The sequence below is a fragment of the Cladophialophora bantiana genome, assembly GCF_000835475.1.
Source record: "Cladophialophora bantiana CBS 173.52 unplaced genomic scaffold supercont1.7, whole genome shotgun sequence".
Lineage (NCBI taxonomy): Eukaryota > Fungi > Ascomycota > Eurotiomycetes > Chaetothyriales > Herpotrichiellaceae > Cladophialophora > Cladophialophora bantiana.
Window position 1 is genome coordinate 907,927 of NW_015971581.1, and position 19,009 is coordinate 926,935.

Sequence of the window (19,009 nt, forward strand, 5' to 3'; positions counted from 1 at the left end):
TGTTGTTGTTGTTGTTGTTGTTGTTGTTGTTGTTGTTGTTGTTGTTGTTGTTGTTGTTGTTGTTGTTGTTGTTGTTGTTGTTGTTGTTGTTGTTAATTATTTTAGAGTCGAGAATGATATCTTAGGAATTAGCTCTTCTAATATCGCGCTTAGAATAGTATTTATTTTCTTATGAGATATTCTAGATTATTAATTTTATAATGGCCTAAAGAGTCTTATTATCTAGAGGGAGAATGCTGTCTTACGGAACCTTAATTAAAACTGAGAGGCTTGGTTCAACTTAAAGACTAGAAATTCATTGATGGCAAACTTCGCCGTAAAAGAATCGTTAACATGAAAACTCAAAATTGTAGCCCCTGGCAGCTTTTGGGGTAAAGAGTTTGTGTGACGGCCAAATGGAGAAGTAATATTTTGGTTTTCTTTCAGGCATTGATTTAATGACGAGTTGCTTTCATTTGCAGCGAAGATCTTGCAATTAAGGCGAGCATACACTTGTCACTAGGTTGGTGTAATGAGGCTTGCTAAACGGATATGTTCAATAGAGGTACGATAACAGTTACCTTGTCTACCGATAGGTTGTGTCTACAGAGATGGATGGCTTCGAATTGTGAAGGTGCAACGGCTCCGCAAGGGCCAATATCAGGAAACGGGCGTATAACGACCAGGAGAAGAAGGATTTCGATCTCGGTGACGAGGATAACCCGGATAAAGTGAAAACTGATCGAATCGGTATTGGTATCCAGATCAATGCCCGTATACGGCCGTGGAAAGACACTGTTATGGAGGATGCAGATATCGAGGCGCTGATACCTCCGTTGCAAGAAGAGCTCCATGAGTTTGAATTTTGTGTCCTCGTTGATCAATTCTGTCTGAGTGACGAAGATAGATGTGAGAAGGTTGTTCAAGGATATGGTTACGCCCAAAGTTATCACGCCTTCAAAGGAATATCCAGCTATCGGTTCTACCAAGTGTCTCGGTTTCGGAAGGAGAGAATGAAGACACAATGCTCGCAAAACAGTTTCCGCGCCAATATGAAGGAGAATCGGTGCCACTTTTTATGTCCTCCGCTGATCTCACCCCGTAAAGCTGGACCAGAGACCTTTAGTTGTGTACACCAGGCAAGACTTCTGCCTCCTTGGAGTGATGTTAGATGTGAGTTCCTTAACACAGAGAGGAGCAGTGTCTCACAATACAAGCGTTGGCACTCAGTCTTGAGGTGGAGGGATTCTTGGAGCCGAGTTATTCATGTGGATATCGATAGGGTCAAAAGTGGATGTCGCAACGTCGTCGTTATTGTTACCTGCAAGCGGGTTGGGGAGTTGACGAAGCTGTGGGGTTTCGAGGGGGGGCAGAACAAGTTCATCAAGCTCAATGTCTGCGACACGGACTGGTGCTCCTTCCGACGCGGTGGGTAGAGCAGCTGTCGCCGTCACTAAGGTATAAGCATCTAATAGACCGTGGGGTAGGATCTACTAAGGACGACTTGTGCTTGGAGAAGGTGTCTGAATAACTGACATAAATTGGAGGGAGATTGCCAAAATGCTTCTCGCATCGCAGTGGTGATCTGGACAGCAGCATATATGCTCGCAGGGATAGCAAGTACAAACATCAACCACTGTACAATGCCGTACTGCTGCAAAGCACTGAGCGCGAGCGAAGCGCTGGAGTCGGTCGGCGTCGATGGTGTTTGCCTAGCCTCGACGGTGGCTAGAAGGGATTTAAGGACCGCCACTGGGGCCATTTGCAATGGCGATGGATTAAGGGTGAGGCTGATGATTAGGGCAGGCGACAGGGCAACCAGGCGACTAGGGAGTCTGAGGCAGTCACGTGTCATGGGGAGGCGGCTGGAGAAGGGAGAGAGGAAAGAGAAAGGGCAGACGAAGAAGGCGACGGGGCGACTGAATGAACTTTTATGTCCCTTTGGGTGATACATGAGGCAGCCAAGGCAGCTCGGCCGCCCTTCGGGTCGCCCACTCCAAGGATGAAAATAAACGACAGGCAACCGGTTGCCCTGCACGTGTTGGATGCCCATTCGCTCTTGGCAAGAGAAAAACCTGCTGCCACCTTTGTCCGCCTTGTTTGGAATTTCTGCCCAAAACAACCCGATCTGCCTCGTTCCCGCTCCGCCTGATGCCTTCCCCCACCACTTGACATCACGCTTTCAGCTTCGCAATTTGACCGTTTTGGAGCAAATTCATGAATACTTCAACAGACCAACCGTCCATCCCAACTTCATCAGCAGCAGGCCCTGACGAAGCCGACCGTTCTGTCACCGAGATCTCCCGGCCAGCAACAGTGACAGAACTTGTGGGAGACGCCCGCTGCTTTCCATGCAGGCGACAGGGCAGTAGATGCCATGTCGAGCAAGGCTCCAGGTCTTGTCTGCAGTGCTCTGTGGCCGACGGCTGTATCTTTGAGCGCCTCATCGTGAAGCAGGGCCACCTTCTCGACTTTGTGTGGTCGGATCTGATCGGGCAAACATCTACCATCAAGAAGCAACCGAGTTCTACTGCTTTGCCAGCCAAGGACTTTCTGGTCGAGCCAAATTTTACTGTTCAACAAGGCAAGGAGCGCCTAAGCACACCCGCTCTCCCCAATATCCATGAAATCTTACCTCGTCCCCTTTCGCACAGCGGTACTGTTGTCCGTGCAATGCTGCCATGGGCCCGGCTGGACGGTGCTTTCGCTCATGCCCGTCGACGTGGCTCCTTTACCGACTCTGCAATCTCAAATAGCTCAAATTTACCTCAATCCCATGTCGAAACTATGGCTGGGGATCAAACAGAGAACGCGGCACGCGCGACATCGCTCGAGGCTGGAGCGACAGGTGCTACATCAGAAATACCCGCCAGGGCGACAGCAGAAAGCGCCGTCACCGCTAGGCGCTTTTCGAGCAGATCAAGAGACCTCGACTGCTCCGAGTGTGACTTCGTAGCTAAAACTCGCTCAGATCTAAAGTGCGTGCCCCTACCACGATTTATAGCATCCCGGGATCGTTGCTAATTTGTCACCCACCAGAAAACATTTGGCCCGACACAAACGGGAGCATAAATGCATGTTCTCGGAATGCCCTCAATCTACCAGGGGCTTTGCTACTCGCAATGACCTTGACAGACATCTCAAATCCGTTCACAAGATTAATAACAGGAAAGCCAGGGTCTACAGGTGCTTCGCCAAAGACTGTAACAAGGCGGGAAAGGAATGGCCTAGACTAGACAATTTCAAGCAACACCTTCAGAAGGTACATGCAGTGGAGGAAACAAGCTCGTTGGTCCAACTGTAAGTCGCCATTCAGGACCCTGGTTTAACGCGGCTAACCTAGGACTAGGTCTAATGATTGGTACGAGGACCAGTTTGGCCAGCAAGAGGAGCATGATGCTCAAGCAGTTCCCAAAGAGGTTGAGCTTTCTACATCACCGCTCCCTAACCCACCAACATATCGTCTCGTCTCGATTGAAGAAGGGGATTGGCGTGATCGACTTTCAACGACTTTCTTCTCCGGGGCTACGAGGGCCGGCTAGAAGCCAGAGTTAATTTTCCTTGAACCGCTGAGAACACCCACTTACACCAACGAGTTGAATTGTCAGACGACAGCGTTCCCTGCAGTCTTCATGGCTTGATATGCACGCATGGAGATGACTTCGGTCTTCGTCGGTGACAGAGGTACAAGGCTCGGCTACCAAACTGCCCAGCTTCTGAGGGCCTTGAAGGACGACCAAGATCAGTCTCTTAGGTAAGGAACCTCAACTTAGGAAGATACCCCGCCTCGACGGGTACACTGACAATGCTACTCCGTCCTGACCAAGGAATGAATCTGTCCCAGCTCGAATTGGCTGATGGAAACGCCAAGAGATATTTCCTTTTTAGGGCTTGCACTCCCAACAGTGGTGTTGGGAGTACGTCATTGACCATTTTCATCGACTGGACAATTTCTTGCTTCATGCTTGGGACAACAAAGCAACCAATCAATCAATCAATGAAAGACCAATGAACAGACATTGTATACCCTGGACCTCTCCTGAAGTGAGATTCATTTGAGCAATTCATTGTGTCTGCTATCTCAACTACCGATAGCAATACGCAACTCCAACTAACTCGATCACTAAAAAGACGGCTTGAAGTATGTCCTCTCATCACAACCACCACCCCTCTCACCACTCTCACTCCTCCCATCAACACGGCCTAACCCGTGACCCTACCATCCATTCTCCCCATGCCACAACCTCCCGAACAACCCAACCCACCATCCTTCGGTTCACTTACCCGAAGCCCACAGCGGACCCTGTCCAACAACGCCCGACAAAATGACCACCGATCCAAACATCACCACCGACCCTACCTTCGCCACTACCCGCAATGCCAACACAACAACAGACCCAAGCAAGACCGATACCTCCACGACCGCGACGTACACCTCTTCCGACCCCTCGACCGCGCCGCACGCCCCTTCCACACATAAGATACTAGGCGACATCAAGGGTGCGGTGCACGGCGTCACGGGATCCATCCAAGCGGCCACGGGGACCATGTTCGGACAGGAGAAGCTGGCGGAGAAGGGATTCGACAAGATGACTGACGAGGACGTGCGCTTGGCGGCCAAGACTGGGAAGCCACCCGTGGGGACCGAGCAGAGGAGCTCTGTCGTCGAGTCCACCGACACCTCTGGTAGCGCAGCCGAGCATGGGCGCGGTCTGCGTCATGAGCGAACTTGAATGTGGGCAAAGACGTCAAGGGGAGAGCACAGAGACAGAGACGCAGGAATGGAGAGACGTCTATCTACTAGTCTGGAAGCGAAAGGAAATGAGAGGAACGGACGAACAGTCCAGAGGAGTTTCGCACTGGACTTGTCCCGGTGCAGGAGATTGAGTGAGCTGTGCGCGACTGGGTGTATTAGCTGCACGAGAACGAACAAAAACTTTCATCTTTCAGAGTGTCGAGAAAGGGACACACGTGTTCAAAAAGTTTGATTTACATTGCGTTGCTATTTCAATCTTGCTTGCTTACTTGCACGCTCATCAAGCGTCCTGCCTGTCCATTGGAAGCGCTCGAGGCACCTTTGCACCATTCCCACGTTTCCCCTTCGTTTCATCTCCGCTGTGTTTTCTTTCTTCGCTTTGCTTGCGACCGCCCACCCGCCCGCCGACGCCAGTCGTCAGTCCGTCAGTCGTCAAATCGTCAATCGAACTTGTTTTGGTTTGGTCTCGGTCTCGTCGAAAATCTGCATGTTTTCTTAATCCCCTAGGAACCTCGGGGTCTCTTTCGCCTCGTCTCGTCTCGTCAGACAAATCATCATGTCCCATGGAAACAAATAGGTGAAAAGTGAGAACAAATTAAAACAAGTTTTGCTTTTTGTTTGTGAGTAGGTAGGATGCAAATCATGCATGCTAGGGGTCAACACAAGACCACGTCAAGGCATGAATGAACGAGCATGAGCAACGCTATGCACAGAAAATCATTAAGAACGTATTGGTGGCTTTTGGGTGTCCCTTTTCTCCCCTGGATATTATCAACGGATCCGATACCGCAGCTGTGCGTGGGATTAGCGGGTAATATTTCGACGCTGTGCCTGTGTGGTTGCGCTCCGGGCTCGGTTATCCAATATAGGCATAGGCGTCTAGTCGCTCCTAGTGTTTCATTCCTCAAAAAAGAATCCATCCTCACCAGTCTTCTGTACACCACTCATTCTGTGTTCAAGCGTCCTCGTCCGTGCAAGGAAATTGTCATCGACCCGATTATCCTCGGCATCCCGCCCCCCACCAAACTGATGCTCCATAGTGCTCTCGTCGACAAACGTGAATCCTTGGAAAGCATTCTGCATGGTAGGCGACAACGGCGTTGATGCTGGTGCAGCGCCAGCGGCTAGAGCAGCCGCTCGGGCATTTAGAGACGACGAGGTGTTAAGAGCGTTGGTGAACTCAGGGTCAAAGTTGGACGTATCGGCAATCGACGCCAATTTGGGCTTGAACGGAGGTACCAAATTCTTCTTGCCAAGTGCATCCCAGTCAATATCGGCAAAAAAGGGATGACGCATCAATTCTTCTGCATCTCCATGTGCACCTAGTCGGTGCTTAGGGTTGCGGTTCAGCAGTCCCTTGACGAAGTTTCGACCCTCGGTGCTCAAGGCGTCTCTCGGGAATCGCACTTTGCCAAACGCGATGTTCTTGTACATTTGCTGAGTATCTTCAGCATAGAATGGACTCCAGCCACAGCACATTTCAAACACGAGGACGCCAAGAGACCAGAAGTCCACCATTTTGGTGTAACCTTGCTCGTCGAGTAACACCTCAGGGGCCAAATACTCAGTCGTTCCGCAGAAGGTGTTGGTAGTGTCGTCCTGTGCCAAGTTGGCCTTGGATAGACCAAAGTCACACAGTGCAATGTGTCCATTTGCGTCGAGAAGGATATTTTCTGGCTTGAGATCTCGATAGACGATGTCGGATTGATGAAGGTGTTTGAGGGCAAGGATAAGTTCGGCGATGTAAAATTTGGCACGGTCTTCTTTGAACCGACCTTCCTTTTGGAGATGCCAGAATAACTCTCCTCCAGACATGAAGTCCGTGACCAAATAAAGATCCGTAGGTGTTTGGAATGAGAATTTAAGGCCGACAATGAAAGGCGATTCTGTTGTTGCGGTTCGAACCAGGATGTTTCGTTCTCCGATAGTGTGCTGGATCTCTTTCTTCTGGATAATTACCTTTTTCGACAGGACCTTCATAGCGTAAATGCGCCCAGTGTCCTTTTTCCGGACTTGATAAACTTGTCCAAAGGTTCCCTTGCCGATCAGCTTTAAAATCTGGAAGTCATTTGGTCCGACATGTTTCTTTTCGACTGGAGTGAAGTGCATTCGAATGTGAATCTCGCCTGTAATATCATGGTCCTCTGGGCTACGGGGCTCCAGCTTGAAGAAGCCTTCTAACGTGGGATTTTGTTCTGTAAGTTTCAGACATAACCGAATATGGCCCAGGAATGTTTCTGCATGGCGGTCGTAAACGGTAACATCCAATTCTGATTGGTCGCTGACGACGTCGCTTGAAGGCAGTCAGTTAAGGCACAGACCAAGTCGTGTCATTCAATCACTTACAAGATGGCTTCGTGATCCCACTGGGGATCACTGACCCTGCCATCTCCATTCGTGCTGCTCTGGCGACTTCTCATGGGGATGGCCATTGGCTTCCCCATGTCGCTGTCGGTCCTCCGGATTGATTGCAACTGACCAACCGGTCCTCTCCGGTCATCGACGTCGACATCCATCTTGTCGTGTCTGGGACCCTTGGAAACATACTCATTCCATTCGAACTGACAGACCACGTAAGGATCGAATGACGGCTTCAAGTCCCGACCTTCTGCAATCTTGATGGAGAGCTTGCCTCTTGGCGTGCTGTTAGGAATTTCATCTTTGGTTGGAAGTCGCTTCTCGGGTTGGGAATTTCCTTCGCTAACGGTGGTACTCGCGCTCGACAGTGGCGACCTAGTATCGGCCCGTCGATAGTCTTCTTGGGACAAGGCTCGAGGGGTATGAGGAGGGGTGCTCTTTTCACGCAGCTCAGAGGCCGCGTTTGAAGTTAGCTCATCTGACCCTTTCAAATTTTCAGACGGTGGTAGCTTAGCATGACTTGGACAAGGAGACTTGGGGCTCTGTGGTCTCGAGGAATGCGTGGACGATGCAGGGTTTGAGATGTGTGCGGCGGAAACGTTGCTTTTAGTAACACCTGAGACGGGTAGAGACTGGTGGCGGCGGTCTTTAGCCCAGGATGCAGACTTGGGGAGTACGAAATTCCTCAAAGCTTGCGTGATGGAAGCTATACCGCCGTCTAGCATGGACCCGCCGTTCTCTGCCACTTCGCCATCCCTATGCACCACGGAAGCGGCGGACGAGATTGGCGTAGGTGGGAGCCGAGAAGTGTCACCCTCTGATACGGGTGGTGCAGACTCCTCATGCAGCTCATCTGGTGGCGGTGTTGAAATGGAAGCTTGTTCTCGTTCCACCATCACCATCGAGCCCAAAGAAGCAAACGAATTCCGTCTACTCTCGTTCTCTTGTGCGGGCTCTTTCAGATCATTTCGTTCAGGTTCAGGTTCAGGTTCAGGTTCAGGTTCAGGGTTTGTGGCAGCTTCGGATGACCGTGAAGGCGTATTCTGAGAAGGATCTCTACCCACCTGGCCAAAATAGCCGTGTATTATACCCGGCAACCGCTTGTCGTGGAGGTCTGGACGCGGCGTCTCCACGCCAGAGGGCGTCGGTGAATTCGATCCAATCTGATCGTGGAAGTCATCTCGGTTTTCATGTCTTGCACTGCTATTCGGGAGGTTAGCCAGAAGGCTCAGAGGATTCGCACGTTCAAACAAAGAGTTCTTCGTCGATGATGACGACGACGATGCTGCGGCTGCAGCAAAGCTGGAACCCAACCCGAGCGGGCGGAACATGGCTTTGGCGTCTGGGTCTTTCTCTCCGTTGGGACACACAGCAGGTTTCTTCCCATGGCTCATGAGGTCGGAGACTTGCCACACACGACTTGGGTCTTTAAGAGGTCAAAGGTGACAAGGCCCCATTTTCTTTGCAGCTCCTCAAAACCGAGGCTGGGGTAGGATGAACCCCGCCATGCAAACGTCCAGCCATACACAGCGCATTCCCAACACGAAACTTGTTTGCTCAAAGGAAAAGATCGGGACGTACTTCTGGGCCATTGCCTGTCTCAGCAGGTCTGCAGCTGCAGCTGCGTTTGGGTTCACTCCCGTCTGCGCCATGTTGGCGGCCTCCCTCTCTAGTCTCCTCCTCTTCCAAAAACGAGATTGACTCTTTGTGTGAAGTATCGGGCCAAATGTCGCCGCACTCACCCGTCTAGGGAGGGGGGCTGGTTCCTGAGATTCCCGGGCGCAGGCTCAAGGCCGAGTGACGGAAGATTTGCAGAATTTGGAGAAATTCGGAAAATCGGTTGGCAAGGATTGCAGGGTTTTCTTGGGGCTTGTTCGCAGGGTCATTAACTCAGAGCAGCGACTATCCGGACGTGCAGTGAGAGGTGAGACTCGAGTGAAGAATTCGGATCTGAGGTGGCGATTTGGCGGTAGAAGATAACGACGGCAAGCTCGACAGGAAGGGGAGAACAGGCGGGTGATATAATCGAGTTGCAGGCTCAAGGTTCAAAAAAGTGTGACTTGGAGAAAAAGTAGGCGGGCCCAGGTCCTCTTGGGGGGGGCGCAGACCTGTACAGTAAGGTTTTCGGGGTGGAAGTAGGAGGGAAACCAGAGATGGAGTGAGCGTGGGATGCGGAAGGGTTCAAGTGGTATGATGGCAAAACTATGTGCAGAGCGAGGTAGTTTTGGGCAGCCCAGTGGAGGAAGCTCAAGGAGGTTGAGGATAGAGGATTTAAGAAATACAGCTGGTGGTAGCAGGTGGCCGCAGCCAAAGTAAGATAATAGAGGCCCGGCGGCTCCAAGGTTTGCTGAGTTTGCTGCTGGCCACCGCCGGTGCCGCCTAGTAGCCTCAGTTGGCCAATATGGCCTATGGGGGTGACCAGCTCCAAGTCAAGGACAAGTTCCGGGGTCTGACGCTGGCACGCTGCTGAGTTACAGCAGGCTGGAGCCCAATCGCCCCTCACTTTTACGATCCATGGTACTGATTCGATTATCGGTGAGTCCATTTTCGGGCCTGGGAATTTTGCATCGGGCGGGCTCAATCAGAAACCCACCATTTCAGAACACACCAATGTGCCACTCAGGGCCAGGCTGTGCTCAACCACGGGAGCAGGCTAGCAAGGGGCCTACGACACAACATACATGGTACAAGTACACATCGACTCAGATGTCGAATCCAAGGCATCGCCCCTGCATCGTCTATGCCTGCTTTTCTGCATAGGTATGTGCCCGTGGATGAGCGGTGGATGGGTGGATGAGTGGATGGATGGGATGGAATGGGTGAATGGGTGAATGGAGACGATACGAGAGAAGGACAAAGCAGACGACGTCATCCATGCGCTCATGGGAATCCTGCTGGACTTCGGCCTGGCCTGGAAGTTACTCGTCTTTCCCTCTCAAGCATGTCTGAGAGCCCTGGACAAAACATTTGGGCCACCCGAAGTCCCTTTTGAATATCGTTGAGCAATATGCTTCGTTGCGCAAGCCTCAGCGTCGGTGCGACTCATAGGCAATAATAGTAGCCGCCATTTGCATGTGGCAATTTTGCGTTTCTCAGTCAGCTGCAAGTGTCCCCAAGAAACCTGTGAACCAGAAGCAATTCAGTGCCCCAGCTCCCAGCACATGCAACGTCTCGGAGGCCCCGCACAGTCATAATCCGGCCCTTGTATCACTAAATGCGCCTAAATTGGTCAGAAAGACGATTGCTGGCTCGGCTATCCTGATAGACGATCGCATATCTCCATAGCTTTATGGAAATGTCTGAAGGAAAATTTTCCTGTCTTCAACCCGCTCGGACAGAAATCTTCAACGATAATGCGTTGAGCAGGGAGCGTGTGCCTAAATTCAGCCTAATCGAGACCAAGGAGACACTTGATCGCTGAACAAGGCAATCAGTCCATTTCTTGGTGAAGGATTGCAACAAAAAAGCGCATTCCGTTTGATTTCCGGGAGAGGGCGATATCCGTCCAGTAATCGGCGTAAACGATCTTCTCCGTTTGAGCTGGACTTTCTATTCAGGGGCATGGCTGGGACGGCCCTGTGCAGATAAACCAGCCGTCGTGGAACAGTACGTGGAAGACATCGGCTAGATGTTGTGCAACTTGTGTAACTCGAGATGCGATCGACGCACACTTGGTGGTAAGGCTGAAAAGCAGCCAAAAGGCCCGATGATCACAGGGGAATATGGTTGGGGGCGCCTTGCAATGTCGGTCTGACTTTTGCATCCCAGTGTTGATTCAGAGTTATTTGTTGTTCGGAGACGTCGTTGAGCCTATTTGCTCACTGTTGTACAGAATCAAATTGTGAAGTCCCACCAGATGCATTGTTTTGCGAATTGGCAAATTCCTCGACGCGGTTCGCTGCGCGTTCTGCGCGTAGTTGGAAGTGAAATGGTGGTCGACCGTAATTGCACTAATCATCTATGTAGCCCGCCGTATATCGCCAAGACTAATGGTTGACTCGCGTGGCGCGTTTTCGCCGTTTGTTGCAAGTTGAAGTCGCCAGTTGGAGACTGTTCAAGTTCCAAGATCAGAGCATTTGACTTGGGAATCGGTCGATACGATGGCGCGGCGTCCGCGTCTTGCAGCACAAGCCGCTCAAGCTTCCATGCGTAAGCCTCTGGAGTGAGGATTTTATCTTCATCACATCTGCTAACTTGAGAAAGGAACTCCAATCCCTAACATATCCGACAACGAAGACGAAGAGATGCTAGATGCCACCCCTGCAGAGGCCCCTACACCACAAGAAGACGATGAAGATGCAGAAAATGAAGAGGAGGAAGACGGGATAAATGATGCAGAAGAAGCTGCGACTCCGTCTCGGGAGTCAGAGCAACCGTCCCGTTCGGCGACTCCTCGCCGCGGCCGACCTCCCCTGCCCCGTGGGCGTCGAGGGGGAAGGTTGGGCAGGCCCCCAAGACATCGCGTTGCTACTGCATCTGAGGATGGAGATAACGATGCCGCTTCCGAAACCGCCACTCCAAAACGAAGAGGTGGTTTCCGAGGTCACAGGGGTGGAAGATGGGCAAAGTACAAAGCCGGAGGGTCACGGCCACAGCAGGCTCCTCTTGACGACGAGGGAAATCCAATGGAAATTGTCAATGACGAAGTTTTACTACCTGAGGACCCCGAAGGCGAGCAGAAGGTTGACAAGAATGGCCGTCTGCTGGGTGGAAGAGAATACCGGGTGCGGACGTTCACGATTCTGGGCAGAGATGACAGACTGTATATGCTGTCAACAGAACCAGCACGTTGCATTGGATTTCGCGACTCATACCTTTTCTTCCAGAAACACAGGCATCTCTATAAGATCATCATTGACGATGATGAAAAGCGAGACCTCATCGATCGAGACTTGATCCCTCACTCCTACAAAGGTCGCGCGATAGGAGTGGTTACGGCTCGATCTGTGTTTCGAGAATTCGGAGCTAGGATTATCATCGGAGGGAGAAAGGTGATAGATGACTACGAGGCCAAGAAAGCACGGGAACGGGGTGATGTCGAGGGGGAACTAGCTGTCCCAGAAGATCGCTTGCCGCTACCCGGAGAGCCTTACAATCGAAATCAATATGTGGCATGGCATGGTGCAAGTGCAGTTTACCACACCAACACGCCCAGTGTGCCCATTCCCCTCGCGAAAGCGCAGGAGGCCAAGAGGCGAAAGATCATGGTAACGAGTGACAACTGGATGCTGGAACATGCTAGGGAGGCCAGGTAAGGACTCATCCCTCTCAGGGAGCATACGCCCAAATTAACTGATCGGAACAGTCGATTCAACGCGCAACTGACAGCGAACCGTGTCGATAATCTTAACGGTGTGTACGACATACACACCAACGTCATGCAGTACCCAAGCCATATGCAGCCAACACATGCACGATGGGAAATTGTTGACGACCAGGAGAACACTGAAGACCTCGAGAAGACAGGACGGCTACCTCACCTTGACCCGGTGTATGGACGCAACTTCCGAATCCATGACCTCTGTCTCGAATCGGCTCCAGAGTCCTGGTATGCGACGCCTGGTAGCATTGAAGAAGGAAGCGGCCTCTCGTCAATCCCGTCTAGCATCCTGGAAGAGCTTCCTCCCGAATGCCTCCACGCGTTCGAAGAAGCCAAGTTACGGGAAGCCGAATGGCGGGGAAAGTGGCATACAGAACGGGAAGATGGGCTGAGAGCACGCCTTCTCCCTTCGTTTGAGTGGTTTCCAAAGTGAGTTGGCCCTCTGGAACAAAGTATAAACATCATCCCCAGCGGATCTGGAGAATGCCTCGACGGCTTCGGCTTGCGGTCGCTCGCACAAAAATCGGTCAAGCTGTTGCACACGACACTAAAACCAGCCTCGGTCGTTGAGACCTTTACACCCCCACACCAACAGGATTGGGACTTATCATACGCCGAAGTTCGCAAGGTTGAGTTCGTACATATGAAACTTGACAGGGAAGAGAGGATATTGAAGGAATGAAGACCAATGACTCCAGTTTGAATGGGTTTGAATACCGCCCAACCTCCCAAATGCCGGCGATGCGTCTCTGACAACGGCCATTGGACAGAAAGAGGACCCCAGGGTCCAAAGGGCTCTGCAACTCCCGATCTGCGCGTGTGGGAACTGACGCGTGTGGATAGTTCCAAACTCAAAATCGGTGGAAGTCGGGGGAGTGAAAGAGGGGGGCTGTTTAACCATGAGCTCCAGAGCTCCAGAATTTATCTTTGCACTGCGCCGATGCAGACCGATTTCCGGCGGTGTTTTTAAACAAGAGAACGGTCGAGATCGTGATTGGATGCGTTCCACCCCCATCCCCGAAGGACCTGGACTTGTTCCGAATGCTGGACCAATTACTCCCTACAAAAAAAACCCTTTTTTGTCCAAGCATGGGACTGGCGGTTCGTGGCCGCCAAAAATTTTGTGCCGCGGCAACCCGCCCTTTTCAAAGACGCGGAAGGACGACGCCAGAAGAAATTAGCCGTGCGTGTTCAACGGGCCAAAGCTCGTCCGCACTGCCTTTCCATTAACGGCTACTATTGAAGATGATTCAGAGCTGGTCACTGCTGGTGGGCCGGAATGTGCTGGTGTTCCATTGATAGAAGTGCGGCATCTTATTCAGCTGCACCTTGGGGGCACTGCACGCCGACCACGTGAGGGGCGGGCGCACGATGATGTCGTCGTACGTAAGAACCGCCCGCGTTCAAAGTGGAAGCGTTGAAGAATTGGCAGCACTAGTACCTCGTACCCAGTAGTTGTAGCGGCATTGTTTCCCTTAGCGGGTCGGGCAGCGTCGGTCAGCCGCCCTCTGTGCTACACAGGTCAGTGTTTGATGACGCCGGATGGCTTCTACATGCATAGGAATATAGTAGGGGAGTTTGGGTGTGGGTGATGAGAACAGGCATCACCATTTTGGGCCCAATGGAACTGGACAATCCAAACGGATTCAAGTGTGAAGAGAGAGCCACGGCGGCAAACGATCGGTCATTGTTGGGGGCAACCCAGGGATGGTGCTCAAATTCTCACACATCTTACGCCTGACGCGGGGTGGTTTTTCTTGTTGCAAGCCACACTTGGCCCTCGCATGCAGTTCGAATGGCTCTCGGAGTTTGGAACTGAAGGAGCTCATGGCAGCGAGTGGCGGATAACCGAGCCAGTTGAGTCTGCACAAATGCGTCGGTACGGAGTACAGTGGCAATGGTGGGAAAATGTTGAGAACAGGAGCCTTGGGATGGACAGAGGCTCGTACTCGCAGCGTCGACGATGGACGGTTGACGGTATGCAATTAACGATGAAAGCCAGCGGAGTCACGGGCAGTGGTCTCTGGACGACTTCCAGCATCATCAGGTTTGGGCTAATTTGTCGATCACAATGGCCGTCCGCAGTTAATTCTCCGTGACTCGCATTGCGCGGCTGAAGGCTGAGAATAGAGGTGAAAATGGAGGGGGCCAGGGGACTTCAACGGTGTCGTCAGTCAGTGCTGACGGTCGGTCTTGTGGCTCCGTCACAACGGTTGCAATAGACACATTAGTTAGCGATCTTCGCAGGGGGCGAGAGGCGCAGAAGAATGGAAAATGGAAAAATAGCCAAGGCGCTCTTCGGACGGACCGGAGAAAAGCAGCAAAGAAGCAGCGCAGCGGCCATGGAAGGGCAACAGCAGTTGGCAATTGGTCGCCAACGATGCAGTAGCAAGTACTGGTAGACAATGATCGAGGCCTGACCCCAACTTTTGCCTGGTCCACCAGGACCACTTGGGCCGCTAGTCCTTTTTGCCGCTTAGCAGGCCCTCCATTAATAATGGCTCTATCGTGGTGGTGTTGAAAAGGTTGAGAGATATTGTGTTCGTTGGTGCTCTGTGTCGGCAGCGCGGCCGGGTCACTCTTGGCCAGTTCAACGTCGCCCATGGCAGAAAGGACTCAATAGCTGATTATGGGATATCAGTAGCAAAACACCATGGCAGGAATTGACTGCGAGTGTGTGATGGTCATATTAGCACCATGAGCAAGTCAGCCCACCCCCGACTGCAATTCTTCACTGGTTGCTGCAAGCCTGTTCTGAGTCGTCGGGTCTTCTGACTGGGCCAAAATGCCCTCGTGCAGCATCGCGTGGCCAGTCAACGTGCCTGGGGGCCACCTGTGGGTGCCTGTGGGTGGCACTCTTCCCTCTGACGAATGAGCCGACGCTCCCTTCCTGCTCTGTCCATGTCTGTCCCTGCCCTTCCGGCTCCTCTTCGCTGCAGCCGCCTTTACCCAAGCCAGCCCAAATTCAACGAGCCTAAGCTCGCTTTGAGCATCGCCCATGCTCGGTTTCGCCTTTGCCTTTGGGTCACCCGCGCCCTGTTCGCTCTTCCCTCGTGCCTCCGCCATTCCCTTCCCTTTCCCTCCACTCATACCTCACTTTTTACACGGCACTGCGTCGCTGCGCTCCTCCAGGGTCCCGGTGCCTCAACCACTCCTTTTTCCCTTTCCTTGCCCTGCCCTCTCCTCTCCTCTTCCGGCCTCTGCAGCTCAAATTTTCGACCTCATCATCTTTCCCAATTCACTATCTGCTTTTTCTTCCTCGCACATACACACCCTCTCCCTCCCCTCCTATCCCTATCCCCCTCCCTCAAAGACTCTCTCCTCCCTCAAAAAAGCGACAGTCCATCAACCCCCCACGGCCCACGCTGTGAGTTGTTGTTTGTTGGTGCAGCCACCGTTGCTATTCTCGGCCTCAGACTGGGTTTGCCCACCCAGCCCTTCGAATTGGTAATTTCGGACCCGGGCCCACGTCCTGCCTCAACTGCACCTCCTGGGTGACGACTCCTTGCGGTCAGCTTGATTGCCACAATTTCCCACGGCACCACTGTCTCCAGGCTACCGATATTTGGCTCTGCTTCGCCATACCGACTACGTCTCGAAAGCCTCCCGTCGTCCTAGGCACCCTTCAAACCATTGCGTTTGCGACTTGGTGGCCAGATTGGAGGTTTTTGTTTTGCTCACCCCAGGACCACCAGACGGCGAGTCACGAGCCCCGTCAGAGGCCTCTTTTTCTGGCCTTGCCTGCGCTCCTGGCTTTGCCGTTGCTAGTGGCTGTGTGTTGCCAAATTCTCCATCACAACACCTCTCTGTGTGCTTAATCCTTTCCAAACAAAATCTCAACATCGAACCTGCTTCTGCGCGACAGCAGTGCATTGTTGATTCAGTTGGAGAGCCAGCGCGCATCGAGGTGACACCACTTGGTATGCTCACGTCCCAATTTCCAAGGTTCTCTGCCAGCCAAAGAAAAAGCTTGATATTGAATCGAGCATTTCTCTGTGCCTTGCCCGTGGACACCTTTTTCTGACTCGGTCGCGTCTGCAGGCTGCCTTCCGGACGAAGACTTATCACACACCAACGCCCTCCGTCTTTCAACCCACCAGATCAGCCATTTCGACGAGCTTTTCACTAAGTCTTGTCCCCCAAATTTGAACGCCGCTCAACCTAGGTTAATCTGCAAGACATTCTTGTCCGCCTACAAGCCCCCATACCATTCAACCCGTCCGTCAGAAAAGCAACTACGTGTGATCAGTCAGGCCGATCATTGCTGTTTCCAGCTTTCGTTTGCGATATCTTGTTTGACCAACGAATTTGACAAGAGAAGTACACGCCTCCATCCATGCTCTGCTTTTGAGTAGGATCAAAACAACAGCTTTTAAGCTCCGGCTTCAACGCCTAGGGCGTGGCCGCGCAGTCAGCAGAAGCAGACAGTAAGGACTCCTCCTCTGTAACAAATATCGGATCCTAACCATACCAGAGCCCACGGCTGTCTGCTCTGCTCAACCTCCTCGAGCGAGCATGCCTTCTTACCACAGCTGGGGGGCAGCTGCCCAACACCCACGACTTCCCCCGACGCCTCCGGAGTACCAGACCGCCTACCTCACGCCCTTGAGTGCGGTGTCTGATCAAGGCTTCTATCCTTCACAGGGCTATCACTCCCGCCGATCACTCTCATCCCGGGACTACAATGATAGATATCAGCCGCCGCCGGCCTACACTGCTCAGCCGTCCCTAGGTGGGCAAGTGTCGCGAATCGGGCATGCTCATCCGTCTCAAGAATACCCTTATCCTCAACCCTATCATATGCACGGTTCGTCCTACTGGACGAACGCAGTTGGGGCGCCAATTCTCCCTCCCATCCGTGTCTCGGAGGCTGTAGATCATTTCCCAGCACATTACGGAGCACAGCACAACGAATCGAAGCCGAAGGAGGACAAGCCTACAGGAGGCGTAGCGCAGCACTTGGATTACGACATGGACCTCATGTCCAGCTTCGTGGCCGAGATGTCCCAGAAACTGTAAGTACCGCAGATCAAGATCTGACGTACGCGACTCTGACCTATTGCCGCAGTGTAACACCAGAATCCGCACCAACATCCCAGTTCCGCAAATATGTGTCCCAGATCCTATCTTCTACTCGCCTGCCGAGTTCTACAATCATGCTGGGCCTATTTTACTTGGCCTCGCGCATGAGGCAAGTCAACGAACGCGGGCAATCAACATCATCCTCTGGCACTGTCTATCGCATGCTCACCACCTGCCTCCTTCTCGGGAGCAAGTTCCTTGACGACAACACCTTCCAGAACCGTTCTTGGGCCGAAGTCAGCAGCATTCCAGTCCACGAGCTGAACATGATGGAATTGCAGTGGCTGACGGACTTCCATTGGGAGATTCACGGCATGATGTACGACGAGGATGAAGGCTTTTTCATGTGGGTAGAGCACTGGCATGCCTACGAAGAAAAAGCGCAGCTGGCCAAGGTGAAGGAGCTGCAAAAGCTTGCTCCAATCGAGACGAATCTTCACCGCCATCATGCCGTCCAGCATCAGCCACTTATGTCCCCTGAGGGCCCTATTCCACCTCAGTATCAACAAGGCTCGCAATACGACACCCGCTGGGTTCGGCCTTACATTTCAGAATATTCACCACCATCTGCCCCGCACAGTGGTCCGTCAACGCCAGACTACTATAATGCTTCCTGGTCTTTTACACCAACTGGTCCTCCTGCATACGGGCGCCAACAGTATCATTCCGAAGGTGCATCGGCGTACTCGGCCCAGCGCAACCAGCTGCCCACGTATGCCCAGACCTTTGGCTATGGCTCGGGTCTGACCCCAACTTGGGTGTCTCACGGGCCCAACTGCGGCTGCAGTCTCCATGCCAAGCACTCGGACTATTATTTCAATCACCCGGGATACGCCATGCAAACTGTGGTGGGTTAAATTGTTCAAACTTCAGCGTTCAGCGATCTAGGTCTGGCTCAAAAGTTCTTGAATCATACCGGGGTGTTCGGTATTGTTTTCACCATTAACCTTTGCCTTCAAAGAACCACAATCGACTATGCGAGCATCAGGCCCATCACGGTTGTTGGAGCCTCGATTTTGGAAGGGAAAAAAAAAAAAAAAAAAAAGCCCGCTCCTCGCCGACGAAAACATTTCTCTAGTCGAGTTTCCCGATCTAACGACCTTTTACGACCGGCACTTTCTTGTCTTTCGTTATTCAGCATCTAAAGCGAGCAACTCTCCAAAGAATAGATCGAGTTTTCTTCCTTTCACTATACATTGATGATGGGGATGCCCGGGCGGCGCTTTCATGGCAGGAAAAAGTCAACAAAAGTTCCGACTCGGGAAGGGTTTTACTATGGGGGCCGGCGTCAGGATTAATCAGCACTAGGGGTATCACGCAGGGGCTCGTTTATTTCCATTCAAAGACTTTGTTTGCTTCACAGTTATTACATCGTGTTTACGAGACTTGAATCGACACAAAAGGATGCTAAAAGATCATTGCTTGCCCGAGAGCTTGCATAGCGTGGCATCGCGAAGGATGGTCGACTGCCAAAGAGGTTTGCTGAATCGTCATTCTTGTAATTAGCTATGTGG

At 52.2% G+C, this 19,009-nt stretch overlaps 6 protein-coding genes across 6 annotated transcripts; 4 read left to right on the forward strand and 2 right to left on the reverse strand.

The window, feature by feature from the left end:
• Nucleotides 1-2,196: 2,196 nt before the first annotated feature.
• On the forward strand, nt 2,197-3,521 carry Z519_05327 (uncharacterized protein; the record flags this gene model as incomplete). The annotated part of the gene is made up of 3 exons (XM_016763067.1): nt 2,197-2,957; nt 3,019-3,279; nt 3,329-3,521. 3 exons carry the CDS (start codon nt 2,197-2,199, stop codon nt 3,519-3,521), a joined length of 1,215 nt encoding a protein of 404 aa, XP_016620680.1.
• Nucleotides 3,522-4,304: 783 nt separating this feature from the next.
• Z519_05328 (uncharacterized protein) lies at nt 4,305-4,712 on the forward strand (the record flags this gene model as incomplete). Its single annotated transcript, XM_016763068.1, has 1 exon — nt 4,305-4,712. One exon carries the CDS (start codon nt 4,305-4,307, stop codon nt 4,710-4,712), a length of 408 nt encoding a protein of 135 aa, XP_016620681.1.
• A 920-nt stretch (nt 4,713-5,632) lies between these two features.
• Nucleotides 5,633-8,424, reverse strand: Z519_05329 (uncharacterized protein; the record flags this gene model as incomplete). The annotated part of the gene is made up of 2 exons (XM_016763069.1): nt 5,633-7,028; nt 7,082-8,424. The coding sequence occupies 2 exons, from the start codon at nt 8,422-8,424 to the stop codon at nt 5,633-5,635; spliced, it is 2,739 nt and encodes a 912-aa protein (XP_016620682.1).
• Nucleotides 8,425-8,565: 141 nt separating this feature from the next.
• Nucleotides 8,566-8,745, reverse strand: Z519_05330 (uncharacterized protein; the record flags this gene model as incomplete). The annotated part of the gene is made up of 1 exon (XM_016763070.1): nt 8,566-8,745. The coding sequence occupies one exon, from the start codon at nt 8,743-8,745 to the stop codon at nt 8,566-8,568; it is 180 nt and encodes a 59-aa protein (XP_016620683.1).
• A 2,448-nt stretch (nt 8,746-11,193) lies between these two features.
• On the forward strand, nt 11,194-12,846 carry Z519_05331 (uncharacterized protein; the record flags this gene model as incomplete). Its single annotated transcript, XM_016763071.1, has 3 exons — nt 11,194-11,242; nt 11,297-12,344; nt 12,399-12,846. The coding sequence occupies 3 exons, from the start codon at nt 11,194-11,196 to the stop codon at nt 12,844-12,846; spliced, it is 1,545 nt and encodes a 514-aa protein (XP_016620684.1).
• Nucleotides 12,847-16,928: 4,082 nt separating this feature from the next.
• On the forward strand, nt 16,929-18,352 carry Z519_05332 (uncharacterized protein; the record flags this gene model as incomplete). Its single annotated transcript, XM_016763072.1, has 2 exons — nt 16,929-17,428; nt 17,482-18,352. 2 exons carry the CDS (start codon nt 16,929-16,931, stop codon nt 18,350-18,352), a joined length of 1,371 nt encoding a protein of 456 aa, XP_016620685.1.
• Nucleotides 18,353-19,009: the final 657 nt, after the last annotated feature.